Raw genomic sequence first — 13,460 nt, 5'->3', positions numbered from 1 at the left:
AAGTCCATCACTTCTTTATGTGGAAATGGATAAAATGTTTATCATGAGTCCTTTGGAATTGTGGTTTGTTCCATCATGTTGATCAGAGTTCCTAAGTCAAAGTTTCTAGTCTTTACACTATTGTTGTTATTGTGTAAGGGAAAGAAGCAATTTACTCATATTTTCCTTCTTGTTATTTACTAGCTTCCATGATTCCCTTCTTCTTTCCTCAATGAGTTTAGAACCCAGCTAACAGTCTTTCTTTATAATAAGGGATTTCACAATATATATAGATATTCCCTCAAAAATCTTAATTTCTCAGTTCCTATGACCTATTTCTCCATCCCACCTTAACAAGACACAGAGATGGTCATACCATTGATCTTGCTATTACCCACAAGTGTTCTTCCATGTTTATGGAATCTGGAATTCCTTATATCTGATCATAATCTGTTGTCATTCCAACTCTCCTTTTAGATTTAAGTCTAACAATAGACTTAAGTCTGTTCTTCATCCTCACTGTGACTTCCAGGCCATCAGCCCTGATTTTATTGATTAAGAATTCAGTTACATCTTTATATATCCACAGTGCTATTAATATAAATTTTAAGAAACATTTTAAAGATTTTTTTTTTAAAAAAAGAATACAGGGGGCAGCTAGGTGGTATAGTAGATAAAGCACTGGCCCTGGATTCAAGAGGACCTGAGTTCAAATCCGGCCTCAGATACTTGACACTTACTAGCTGTGTGACCTTGGGCAAGTTATTTAACCTTCATTGCCTTGCAAAAAAATAAATAAATTCAACAATATATATATAAAAAAAGAATACATAGTTCACCCAGTCATTGGTATACCATGTGGTTACTTTCCTAGGATAACAAATGTGCATTATATAACTTGTGACATAGTAGTAGTTATAAATTAAAAGAATTACTTGTGAGATAATTATGTTTAGTTAGCCATAAAAGCTTATCTTTTTCTGGTGCAATGGTTGGGCTTAGAAGTAGTCACTTTTCAATTTCTGCTGACCATAAACTCAAAAGAGCCTTGGTGATGGATGATCTCTAGAGTAGATGCTTAGTCTAAATTCTTTGTAATCTCTGTTGCCACATTGGTGTTATATTGGGTGTTATACATTATTTTGAAAATGATCATTTTTATAGTAATGACCTTTCCTATTTTTAGAGGCAAACTAAATGGTGCAGTGGAGAAAGCCCTGGGCTTAGAGTGAGTAAGACCTGAGTTTAGTCTTTTTTTTTTCAAGTAATTTTTTTTAAATCATAAAAGTATTTTATTATTTTCCAGTTACATGTAAAGATCATTTTTTTTTTAAGTGAGGCAATTGGGGTTAAGTGACTTGCCCAGGGTCACATAGCTAGTAAGTGTTAAGTGTCTGAGGCCAGATTTGAATTCAGGTACTCTTGACTCCAGGGCCAGTGCTCTATCCACTGCGCCACCTAGCTGCCCCCTAAAGATCATTTTCAACAGTTGTTTCCATAAGATTTTTAGTTCCAAATGTTTTTCCCTCCCTACCTTTCCTCCCCTCTCCCCAAGACAGAAAGCAATCTGATATAGGTTATATATGTCTGAGTTCAGTCTTGCTCATCACTCACTAGCTTTGTACCCTTGGTCAAGTCACTTCATCTCTGTTTGCCTCAGTCTCCTCAACTGTAAAAATGGGGATAATAGCACCTCCCTCCTTGGGTTATTATGAGGATCAAATGAACTTAGATTAGTAAAGTGCCCAGCACAGAGTAAGGACTTAATCAATACTTATCTCCTTTATGAATATCTATCAGTGTATTGAGATCAAAGGAATCCATTCATCACTACTATGTTTTTTCTCATGCCTCCACATTTTTGCCTTTGATTCAAGAAACAGTTTTCCTAGGGTAAAACTTTTGGTTATCCTAAATTTGGAGTAAATGTCAACCAATCTAGTTTTTCTAATCCCTAGATAATTATTAACTGTTAGTTATCAAGCTTTTTCCCCTTAATATCTCTCTCTCTTTTTTTTTTTTTTTTTTGGTGTGGCAATTGGGGTTAAGTGACTTGCCCAGGGTCACACAGCTAGTAAGTGTTAAGTGTCTGAGACCAGATTTGAACTCAGGTCTTCCTGACTCCAGGGCCGGTGCTCTATCCACTGTGTCACCTAGCTGCCCCATCTCTCTTCTTTTTCCAATACCTCATGTTTCTCTTTCACCATTCGAATGCAGTGGGGCTCCAGGAAGAATCTGCTGGCAGTGAACAACATCAGCTCCGTGGTCATCCTCAGCGAGCAGGCCATGTCGTCCCACTTCCACCAGCAGGTGGCAGTGGTGCAGGTGTCACCAAATCTGCTGAATGTGACCTTTTTCTTCACTGGAATGACATACAGCCTGCGCACAGAAATGCACATCAGTGGCGCTTTTGCCACCAAGGTAGTCAGAGTGACCCTTCATCCTGAATTAAATGGAATGCATTCCAGTTAGAATAGATTCCCAGTTGGAGTATTAGTCTAAGAATGACAGATGGCCACCCCTGACTCCACTCTTAGCATCTCTCATGCTCTTCCTGCATCTCTGTTAGCATCTTTTCATGGAGAAACACATGATATATCACCTCTACACTGAAAGTAATATTAAAAGATAAGGCTTATTTTGAGTAACGTAAGCTCTGCTCTCAGAGGATACATAAACAGGAAGACAAAGAATGGAAAGGAGTTATTAAATAAAACAGAGAGAGAAAAGAGTTTCCAATGTAAGGGCAGAATGTCAACTTTTAAAAGAATTTTCCCTTAATTATACTTATTCTTTTCAGGATGCTGTTGCAGTCTGGAATGGGAAGCAGGTTGCTATTTTTGAGCCCTCTGGAGCCACATTACGAAATGCAGGTAATTTTCTAAATCAGTAAAGTTCCAAGCTAATTATTTTACCTTTCTGACAAAGTTCAGATGGGTGCTTATTTGCAAGATGATCTCTACATAAGATAAGAGAACTGAGGATGACGTCAAGGGTTTTGAGATAAAGAAAAGGGGAGAGGAAATAGCTCATATCAAATGATCTGAATTTTCTTAGTAGAGTAAGGCAAAGTTCTTAGCTAAGGTGGGGTGGGGAAGAAAGGCTTTTTTTTTTTCTTCTTTTTCTCTTTTGTTTTTTTTTCCACGGGGCTATGGGGGTTAAGTGACTTGCCTGGGGTCACAGGTTAGTGTCAAGTGTCTGAGGCTGGATTTGAACTCAGGTACTCCTGAATCCAGGGCCAGTGCTTACCCACTGCGCCACCTAGCTGCCCTGGGGAAGAAAGGCTTAAGGAGAAAAAGAAGATTTGGAATAATTTCTGTGAAGAGTGAGAGGGAATTAGGGAGGAGGAAGCATTGCATTGTTGCAAGGAGGGGCTAGTTGAAGTTGGATAACATGAATTTATAATGTACCCAGTAAAAATGGTTGTTGATTTCTATTCAGTAGCCTGTGATGAAGAGTAGAAGAGGCAAATGATTGGAGTAATCCAGATTTGCCAAGGAATCAGCAGTAATAGGGCAAGGGAGTGAGGACTTCAGGAGCATAGGACAAGGGGAAGTTGAATTGGCTAACTCTAGGGTCAAGATTTTAAATGGAGGAAAGTGAAGCTAGACCATAGATAAACCCAGATAAAGTGCTGAGTGGTACAGGAATTAGAGAGCACAGTGAGGAATAATAGGTTTAGGAGGCATAGCCTAAGGAGAGAGTATGTTAGGAAGTTATAGTCATACAGAGAAATGTCAGTTTTTGGTTAAGGAAGTACAACCATTATAGGTAATGGTGAAATCCAGGGTGTGAACATTCCCATGTGTGGCTGAGGTAGAGTGAAGGAATAGGTCTTAGGTTTTAAGAATACTGAGTAATGGAGAACTTAGAGAGTTTGCAAAAGCATCAGTATAGATGTTGAAGTTCCCTAGTAAAAGGCTAGGAGTTGAGGAGGAAAGGAAGATGGTAAATCAGGTGCTAAATGCTTTAATAAAGGAAGGTAAAGGTAGTAATTGGAGGTTCTAGAAGTGGCTGTGGGGACAGCCTGACTGTCCCTCAAGTTTCAATAGTGTGGGATGGGAGGAAAGAGAGAGGTGAGGTTAGGTCTTTGCTAGAAAGAATAGCCAGAGATGGAGTATTATCACAGGAGAGCTAGTTCTCATTGAGGGCTAGTAAATAGAAGGAGTGTAATAGAAAGAGGTACAGAATGATGGGGAATTTATTCACAACTGCAAGGAATTCCAAAGGACACAGGAGAAGGGTTGGAGTAGGTTGGAAATGGGCATGGGTGTGCATTAGAGTTGAAGAGGATGGAGATAAGAGAACAGGAGAAAGGGGTGTCCTAGGACTTCCTTGCTACCCATACAAACATATCTATTGTATATATACCTATATACATACAGGTTGAGAAACAATTTAATGTAGTGGATAGAGGGCTAACCTTAAGACCTGACTTCAGGTCTCACCTCTTACCCACATTGACTCTGTGACCCTAGAAAAGTCACTCAACTTCCCAGGGCTCAAAGCAACTCTAGACAATGACTGAAGGTGCTGACTTGCATTGCTATAAGGAGTTTCTTTGTCTGGGAGTTCCCTATAACAATGAAATCACAGGCCGGTCACTGTCCCCATTCCCTGTGTACATGTTGTCTCACTCTGGCTAGACTGTAAGCTCTTTGAGGGCAAGTACTCTTTGCTTTTGTCTTTGTATCTCCAGAGACTAGCATTGTGCCTGGCATATAGTAGGCACTTAATTAATGTTTGTGGATTGGTTAAGGTATACTTAAACAAAACTATTCAACCCAATAGCTGTTTCTGGAAATTCATCTTATTTTGTACCTTTAGTTCTATGAGGTTGATGCTATGCATTATCATTTGTCTTCTGAAATCATGATTGGTCACTGTGCTCAGAGTTCTGTAGTCTTTCAAAATAGTTTTCCTTTTCATTGTTGTGGTCAGCATGTAAATTATTCTTCTAGTCTTGCTCATTTCACTGTTCAAATCTTTCCAGATTTTTCTGAATTTGTTATATTCTTCATTTCTCATGAAACAAAAATAACCCACTACATTCATATGCCTCAGCCATTCTTCAGTTGATGGATACCTACTTGGTTTCTGATTCTTTGCTACAATAAAAAGTGATTCTATAAATATTTTTGTACATATCAGTCCTATCTCAATTTTCGACCTCTTTGGATGGATGCCTGTTAGTCTTATTGTTGGGTCAAAGGGTAAGCACAGTTTTGTGTGCAGTTTCAAATTATTTTTCAGAATGATTAGACCAATTCATATCACCTCCCAGTGCAATCCCCTCACCCCTTAATTTTATTTTAAAAATGTCATCATGGGGCAGCTAAGTGGGGCAATGGATAAAGCACTGGCCCTGGATTCAGGAGGACCTGAGTTCAAATCTGGCTTCAGGTACTTGACACTTACTATCTGTGTGACCCTAGGAAAGTCACTTAACCCTCATTGCCCTGAAAAAAATTCATCATGGGGCAGCTAGGTGACACAGTGGACAAAGCACCTGTCTTGGACCCAGGAGGACCCAAGTCCAAATCCAGCCTCAGACACAAGATACCAGCTGCTCGATCCTGGGCATGCCACCCACCTCTGACTTCCCCTTAAAAAAAAAGATAAAAAATAATTGCTTTACAGATATAATCCCTTCATAATCAATTCCCACCTGTGCCTTCTATCTAAATTTATTCCTTTCAGCTGCCCTAATAATGAGAAAGTTCTTATGAGTTAGAAGTATCATCTACCCTTATAGGAATGTAAACAGTTTAACCTTTTAATATCTGTCATGATTTCTTTTTTGTGTTTGCCTTTTTATGCTTCTCTAGGGTCTTACATTTGAAAGTCAAATTTTCTATTCAGTTCAGGTCTTTTCATCTCAAATGCCTGAAAGTCCTCTTTTTCATTGAAGTCCCATTTTTTCCCCCTGGAAGATTATATGCAGTTTTGCTGGGTAGGTGATTTTTTGTTGTAATCCCAATTCCTTTGCCCTCTGGAACATCATATTCCATGTTCTTCAGTCCTTTAATGTAGAAGCTGATAGTTCTTGTGCTATCCTGACTTTGGTTCCACAGTACTTTAATTGTTTCTTTCTGGCTGTTTGCAATATTTTCTCTTTTACCTGGGAGCTCTGGAATTTGGCTATAATATTCCTGGAAGTTTTCATTTTGGGGTCTCTTTCAGAAAGTGATTGGTGGATTCTTTCAATTTCTGTTTTGCCTTCTGCTGCTAGAATATCAGGGCAATTTTCTCTGACAATTTCTTGGAAGATGATGTCTAAGCTCTTTTTTTTATCATGGTTTTCAGGTAGTCCAATAATTTTCAAACTATCTCCCCTGGATCTATTTTCAAGGTCAGCTGTTTTTCCAAGGAGATATTTCACATTTCCCTCTTTTTTTAAAAATTCATTTGGATTTGCTTTATTATGTCTTGACTTCTCATAAAGTCATTAGCTTCCATTTTCTCAATTCTAATTCTTAAGCAATTATTGTTTTTTCTTTTAATTTAAAAAAATTATTATTTTCCAGTTACATGTAAAGATCGTTTTCAACATTTGTTTTCATAGGATTTTTAGTCCCAAATTTTTCTTCCACCCTCCCTTCCCTTACCTCTCCCAAAGACAGAAAGCAATCTGATATATGTTATATATGTACAATCTCATTAAACATATTTCTGCATTAGTCATATTGTAAAAGAAGAACCAGAACACAAGGGAAAAACCTAAAAAAAAAGGAAAAAAACAACAGCCAAAAAGTAGAAACATTATGGTTCAATCTACATTCAGAATCCACAGTTCTTTTTCTGGATGTGGAGAACATTTTCTATCATGATTACTTTAAAATTGTTTTGGATCATAAGCAATTATTTTCTTCAGAGAGCTTTTCCATTTGGCTTTTCAAGCTGTTGACTTATTTTTCATGACTTTCCTGCATCACTTTCATTTTTCTTTCTATTTTTTCCTCTACCTCTCTTACTTTTCCCTCTACCTCTCTTACTTTATCTTCAAAGTCCTTTTCAAGTGCTTCTGTGGCCTGAGACCAATTCATATTTTTCTAGGAAGCTTTAGATAGAGGAGCTTTGACTTTGTTATCTTCTTCTGAGGGTGCATTTTGATTTTCTTTGTCATCAAAGAAACTTTCTGTGGTCCACATCTTGTTCTGTTCATTTTGCTAGACTATTTCTTGATTTTTAACTCCTTCTTAAAGTGGGGCATTGCTTCCAGGACACACTGTCCCAAGCTTCAGGGGGTCCCAGGTGGTATGATTTAAGGAGAGGTACGTTCTGCACTTGCCTTGACTGTGCTCGTGTCTGTAAATAATGCCAGACCTACTTGCTCTTTAACTTGGAAACAAAAAAATCTGTTTTGCTGTGGTTGCAAGCTTCAGATGAGGCTGCACCCCTCCCCCACCTGGGCCCACCACTCAAGACTGCATCCTGGTTCCCAGCACAGGCCAAACAACCGAGTTCTGCTTCAGTGCCAGCAGAGACCCCTGTAATCTCCCCCTGGCCAACCACTCAGCCCTCTTAACAGACCCTGAGCTGAGTTCCAGAAGAAGCCGCTGCTGCAGCTGATTCAGAGGCTCTGGGAGTCTCTTTCTTTGGTGTGGCCTGCCTGGGGCTATATCTGCATGTGCAGCTGCGGGGCGTGCTTCATTCTCAGCCTGATACAACAGACCTTTTCTGCCGATCTTCTAAGCCATCTTTGGCTGGAAAATGATCTCATGCCATCCTTTTGTGGGTTCTGCTGCTCCAGGAACTGTCTTATGGCATTATTTGGAGGTTTTTGGAGATAGTGTGTGGGGAACTCTGAGAGGTTACTGCCTTTCCTTCACCATCTTGGCTCCCCTTTTCTTCTCTTTGGAAAAGATCTATTTTTGAGATCTTGAAAATAAATTACTGCTCGTCTTTAAAATTCTGTAACTACCAGATTTCTTCTGTACATATTTTGTTAGGTCCAGACATTCTTGATGATTTTATCTTAAGTGCCATTGTTTCCTTACAACAGAGTTAGATTCCAAAAAGATATGACAAGCTATAACAATAAGAGAAGTCTAAAAAGATGAAATTTAAAAAGGGTTTGGTAAAAGTCAAGTTCTACATTTGGGTAAAAAAAAATCCACTGCACAAGAATAGGCTGAGGAAAGTATAACTTGACATATAAAAAAGATCGGAGGTTCTGATAGACTGTAAACTCAATATGAATCAAGCACTGTGGAGGCAGAATCCAGATGAGGTAATTTCACTCACTATAGCAATAATCAAAAGCTCTCCTTCATTTTATGTCTATTGGTTCTCCTCCTTCTACTTTCATCTACAAATATTCTTGGGATTCTCTGGCTTAGCTGAGCCTCATTGCAAGCTCTTTGCAATCACATTTCCCCCTCTATTGCTTTACACAGTTTTCTGAGGTGATACTACCCACAATTTTCTATCATGTTCTTCCATAATGTTTTACAAATGAGCATGTATTCTAAACTAGTGTTGTCCTTGGTTGCTAAATGATTCTGCTTGGGAAGGAAAGGGGCTTTTCAGCTCTTTTGGCCTTTTTGTTGTGGCTTAACCTCGCTGAGAAATAGTGATGATAAGAATCAATGTCTTAGCTTTTGTCCATTCCTCATTCCAAAGTCAATAGCTTTGTCTACATTGACAGAAAACTTTTGTTTTCTTCTCATCTTGTGCTTTATTCTAATTGGTATAAATTTGGGGTAAATCTTAAAAAAATAAGAAGTTTAATAGGAATAATTGGAAAGTCCTTCACTGGGGTTCAAAGCATTGTTAAAGCTTAAATTCTATCTATTCTGTCTAAAATATCTAATGAATGGTCGCCAATAAATTATAAGCTTTAGCAAGAGTTAGGCTTTTAAGCATTTATTGAGAATAAGAATTTGGTAAAGAGAGAGAGAAAGGCCTACATTCATCTATCTATTAAAGGGAGAGCACATTTCTAGCTCTGCTCTCTGCCAGAGTCCTCAGGAAAAGAGAGAGAGCCAGAGCGCCTGGCTCCCCCTTCCTCCTCCCACCAGCAAACGTCACTTCCTGATGCCAAAGAAAAGACACATGGCCTTGCCCTCAAAGACCTTCCTTTCATGGCGGAGCTTTTCTACAGTAAGTCTCCAGCAGGTGGCGTCATTCCAATCGTTACAGCATCATCTGGGAAAGTTCAGCATGAGTAGTGGGGGAAAGTGTAGCTATACAAGTGATTAGGCAAGAAGAATTTATTAAACATCTATCTGCCAGACAGTGTGCTATGCTTGGGATATAGATATAGTGACTGAAACAGTACCTACTCACAAGAAGCTTACATGCTAACAGTTTGAAAGACACACAGAGAGGAATTAGTAGTATGGGGAATCAGGAAAGGTTTTATGTAAAAGATGGTGCTTGAGCTGCATCTTGAAGAAAGAAAGGTCTTCTGTGAAGTCTAAATGAGGAAAGAGAGACTTCTAGGCAAGAGGAATGTCCAGGCCAAGGCCAAGAGACAGAAGATGAAAGGTCCAGAGTAAGGAACAAAGGAAAGGCTAATTTCTCTGGATTCTAGAATGCAAGAAAAGGATTGTTTGGTGAAGCTGAAATAATAGGTTGGGATGAGATTTATGAAAAGCTTTAAAAGCTAAAGGGAGGAGTTTCTATTTTATGCTAGAGATGTTAGGGAACTACTGGAATTGTTGGATCAGAGGAGTGACATGGTCACATCTGCACTCAATGGCAGGCATGTAGAAGATGGACTGGAGGGGGCAGTTTGAGACAAGGAGACTGATTACTTAGTAGGGTGTTGTAATCATCTACATGAGAGCTGCTGAGGACATGAATGCAGGTATTGATTAATTGTTGTAGTCTAAACTATTTTTATTTTTTTAAGGTTCCTTCCTATGTGAGTCTCCTGTGTTGGCAATGCATGAAGAAAATGTTTATACAGTGGAGCCAAACCGAGTTCAAGTTCGCACTTGGCAGGTAAATTGTGAAGATGAAAGTGGAAAGTGTTGATAGGGAGCTTTAGACAGAGTCAAAACCTGTTTCTGAATTGTACCAAAAACATGTTTATATGTCCTCATATCCAATTCATCTCATCGTGTTTCTGTTTTTAAAATGTATACTATGAGACTGCCATAGACAAAACAAACATTCATTCATCATTAATTTGCACCTACTATTTTATAAAATCACCTCTGCTGCACAATTATGCCTTACCACAAGAAACTTGCTTTTTTGATAAAACACAAATGATCACATTTCTTTAAAATACTGGTTGTTAACTCTTAACTCTAAGTGAGCTCATATTTTCTAAGAGCATTAGAGAGAGGAACTAGAAGCAGAATAAAGCAGATTGGAGCAGTCCCAGTGTTAAAGGGGATCATACAAGTGAGGGTTCCTGAGGTATAGTGCCAGGGTTATACCTAGAACCCTGAGAGTTGTAGTAGCTGCCATCTGGGCAGTGAACCTGCCATTGCTGGGGGATGGGGAAGGGAAGGCCAACCCATGGATGGAACGTTACATAAATAATATAATTATTTCTAGAAAAAAAAGTAATAAAATCTAATATTGAATAAAATATAATGTAAAGAAAATGCATTATGTTAAGTGAACTACAAAATTGCATACAAAAGATTATTTTAAAATCATGGGCAAACCAAGATTAGAAGGAAAGCAGAAAGCTTGGAAATTATCTTTACAGCAAGTGTCTCTAATAAAGGTCTCATTTCTCAAATATTTTGAGAACTGAGTCAAATTCATAAGAATACAAGTCATTCCCTGTTTGATAATGGTCAAAGGATATGAATAGGTAGTTTTCAGACCAAAAAAATTAAAGCTATCTATAGTCAGATGAATCTCTTTTGATTAGAGAAATGCAAATTAAAACAACTCTGAGGTGTTACCTCTTACCTGTCAAATTGGGTATTATGAGAAAAAAGGAAAATGATAAATGTTGGAGAGGATGTGGGAAAATTGGAACACTAATGTACTGTTGGTAGAGTTGTGAATTGATTCAACCATTCTGAAGAGAAATTTTGAACTATGACCAAAGGGCAATCAAACTATGCATACACCTTGATACAGCAATACCACTTCTAGGTCTGTCTCCCAATGACTTTTTTTTTTTTTTGCGTCCAATGACATTTTTTAAAAAGGTGGGAAAGGACCCATGTGTACAAAAATATTTATAGAAATTCTTTTTGTGGTGGCCTAGAATAGGAATTGAGGGGATGCATATCAGTTGGGGAATGGCTAAACAAGTTATGGTATGTGAATGTAATGGAATGCTATTGTGCTATGAGAAGTAATGAGCAGGTAGATTTCAGAAAAACCTGGAAAGACTTACATGAACTGATACAAAGTGAAGTGAGCAGAACCAGAAGAACACATTGTACATAGTAAGAACAGCATTATACAATAATCAACTATGAATGACTTAGCCATTCTCAGCAATACAATGATCCAAGACAATTCCAAAGGACTTATGATGAAAAATGCTTTCCATATCCAAAGAAAGAACTGATGGAGTCTAAATGCAGATCAAAGCCTACTATTTTCACTTTCTTTATTTTTTTGGTAGTTTTTTTCTTTTGGTCTGTTTTTTCTTTCACAACATTACTTATATGGGAACATGTTTCTCATAATTGCACATATATAAGCTATATCAAATTGTTTTCTGCCTTAGGAAGGGTGGGAGAAAATTTGGAACTCAGGATTTAAAAAAAAACGAATGCTAAAAATTATCCACATGTAATTGGAATAAAACTAAAATACTATTAAAAATCATGGGCATTATGAAGGATTATGAGATATAAGGTGTTTTTTTTTTTTTGTCAAATCTTTATTGGGTAACTGGGGCAAGGCAGGCAGGGTCCAGTCTAGTCCTTCTTGGCAGTGGCCTTCCTCATGGTACCCAGGACGTTGCTGAGCTCCTCTCTCTTCCTCTTGAAACGGATGTGAGTTCCCACCCTTTTTTTGATGAGCTTTAGGACTCGCTTATCCTTGGAGGCCTTCAACAATTCCATGGCCCACCTCTCATAAGGGGCAAACCTACACACCTCCCAGATCATATCTCACACAAACTTGGTGTGTTTGGTCAGGCGCCCATGGTGGCAGCAGTGTTGTAGCTTCGAAACGTTCTTGGTAACTTTGTGGCTCTTATTGAGGCCCATGGCCATGGGATAGCGGATGGCCATGGCTGTGGCACAATTGTAGCCTCAATGACAGCCACAACAGAAGGACCGAGATGTAAGTTTTTTAAACAAATTCTTCTAATTAAATTTCAAATCTATTCATACTAGAAGATCATAATAAACATACAAATATGGCTCAAATAATATGAACCTAAATTAAACTCCAATGCTAAAAGAAATTGAAGCAAATATAGAATTACCCTTTTCTTATTACTTTCTAGTAATCTTCGTTTAAAAAAAAAAAACCCATCTATGCCCAGGGATCAAATTAAAATGAACTCTGGGTAACAGTATCAATCAACTTAAAAAGGAGCTGCCTCACTTTACCTTAATATTTAAAGAGAGAAATGAGTGGATTGCCTTAAATTGCAAAGAAATGTCATATCCACACGCCCCTACCAAGTATTTAGTCTCACTCTTACAGCAGTGTGGAACATCAACAGTAAAATCCACATGTCTAGTAAATCGAATGAAGTAGAATTTCCTGGCTGACTGATAAGAATACAAAGCACCCTTCCTTAAGTTCCTTCAGTGATTTTTTTTCCTTTTTTCTTTTTTCCTCAGGGAACTGTCAAACAGCTGCTAATGTTTTCTGAGACAGAGGGAAATCCATGCTCCTTGGATGTCTGTGGGAATTTCCTGGTTGTAGGAACAGACTTGGCTCACTTTAAAAGTTTTGATCTCTCCCGAAGGTACTGTTGATGCCCAAATAAGAGTGTATATAGTGTTTGAACTTGGTTAGGAGACAGGAGAGAAAAAACTGGGAGATAATCCAGGGCAGCTAGGTGGCGCAGTGGGTAGAGTAACAGGCCTGGAGTCAGAAAGATTCATCTTCCTGAATTCAAATCTAGTTTCAGACACTTACTGTGTGACTCTGGGTAAGTCACTTAACCCTGTTTGCCTCAGTTTCTTCAGCTGTAAAATTAGCTGGAAAAGGAAATGGGAAATATTTTCAATAACTTTGCCAAGAAAACCCTAAAAGGGGTCACAAAGAGTCATACACAACTGAAAATGACTGAACAACAACAAGGAGATAGGAGAGAAAAAAACTGGGAGATAAGCTGGGAAGAGACCTTCCAGTTTTTGGAGCCACTTTTGACTTGGCTTAAATTTGAATCTTTTTACCTGTGTGAGATAAGCTAAAGACTTTCACAGAGAGTGAGTACGATATTATGGAAATAGTTCTGGAGTAGGAATCAAGAGATCTGGCTTCTAGTTCTTATTCTGTCGGCTGGCTAACTGGTGTCTTAGGCAAATCATATGCCTTATTTGGGACTCAGTTTCCCAATCTAAAAAATAACAATAGCTCAAGTTTAC

General features: G+C 38.3%; 1 protein-coding gene and 1 pseudogene across 1 annotated transcript in view; one reads left to right on the top strand and one right to left on the bottom strand.

The window, feature by feature from the left end:
* IFT140 (intraflagellar transport 140) overlaps positions 1 to 13,460 on the top strand; it is a 188,158-nt gene that overhangs the window by 47,162 nt on the left and 127,536 nt on the right. The window contains exons 10-13 of the mRNA XM_043969752.1: positions 2,197 to 2,400; positions 2,780 to 2,852; positions 9,839 to 9,930; positions 12,708 to 12,835. Of these exons, the coding sequence (XP_043825687.1) occupies positions 2,197 to 2,400; positions 2,780 to 2,852; positions 9,839 to 9,930; positions 12,708 to 12,835 (497 nt within the window). The remainder of the gene's footprint in view (positions 1 to 2,196; positions 2,401 to 2,779; positions 2,853 to 9,838; positions 9,931 to 12,707; positions 12,836 to 13,460) is intronic.
* On the bottom strand, positions 11,829 to 12,146 carry LOC122730637 (annotated as a pseudogene).

Source organism: Dromiciops gliroides, chromosome 1 (genome assembly GCF_019393635.1).
Source record: "Dromiciops gliroides isolate mDroGli1 chromosome 1, mDroGli1.pri, whole genome shotgun sequence".
Taxonomy (NCBI): Eukaryota; Metazoa; Chordata; class Mammalia; order Microbiotheria; family Microbiotheriidae; genus Dromiciops; species Dromiciops gliroides.
Note: the sequence above shows the minus strand (reverse complement) of the source record. Positions and strands in the feature narration are given on the sequence as shown.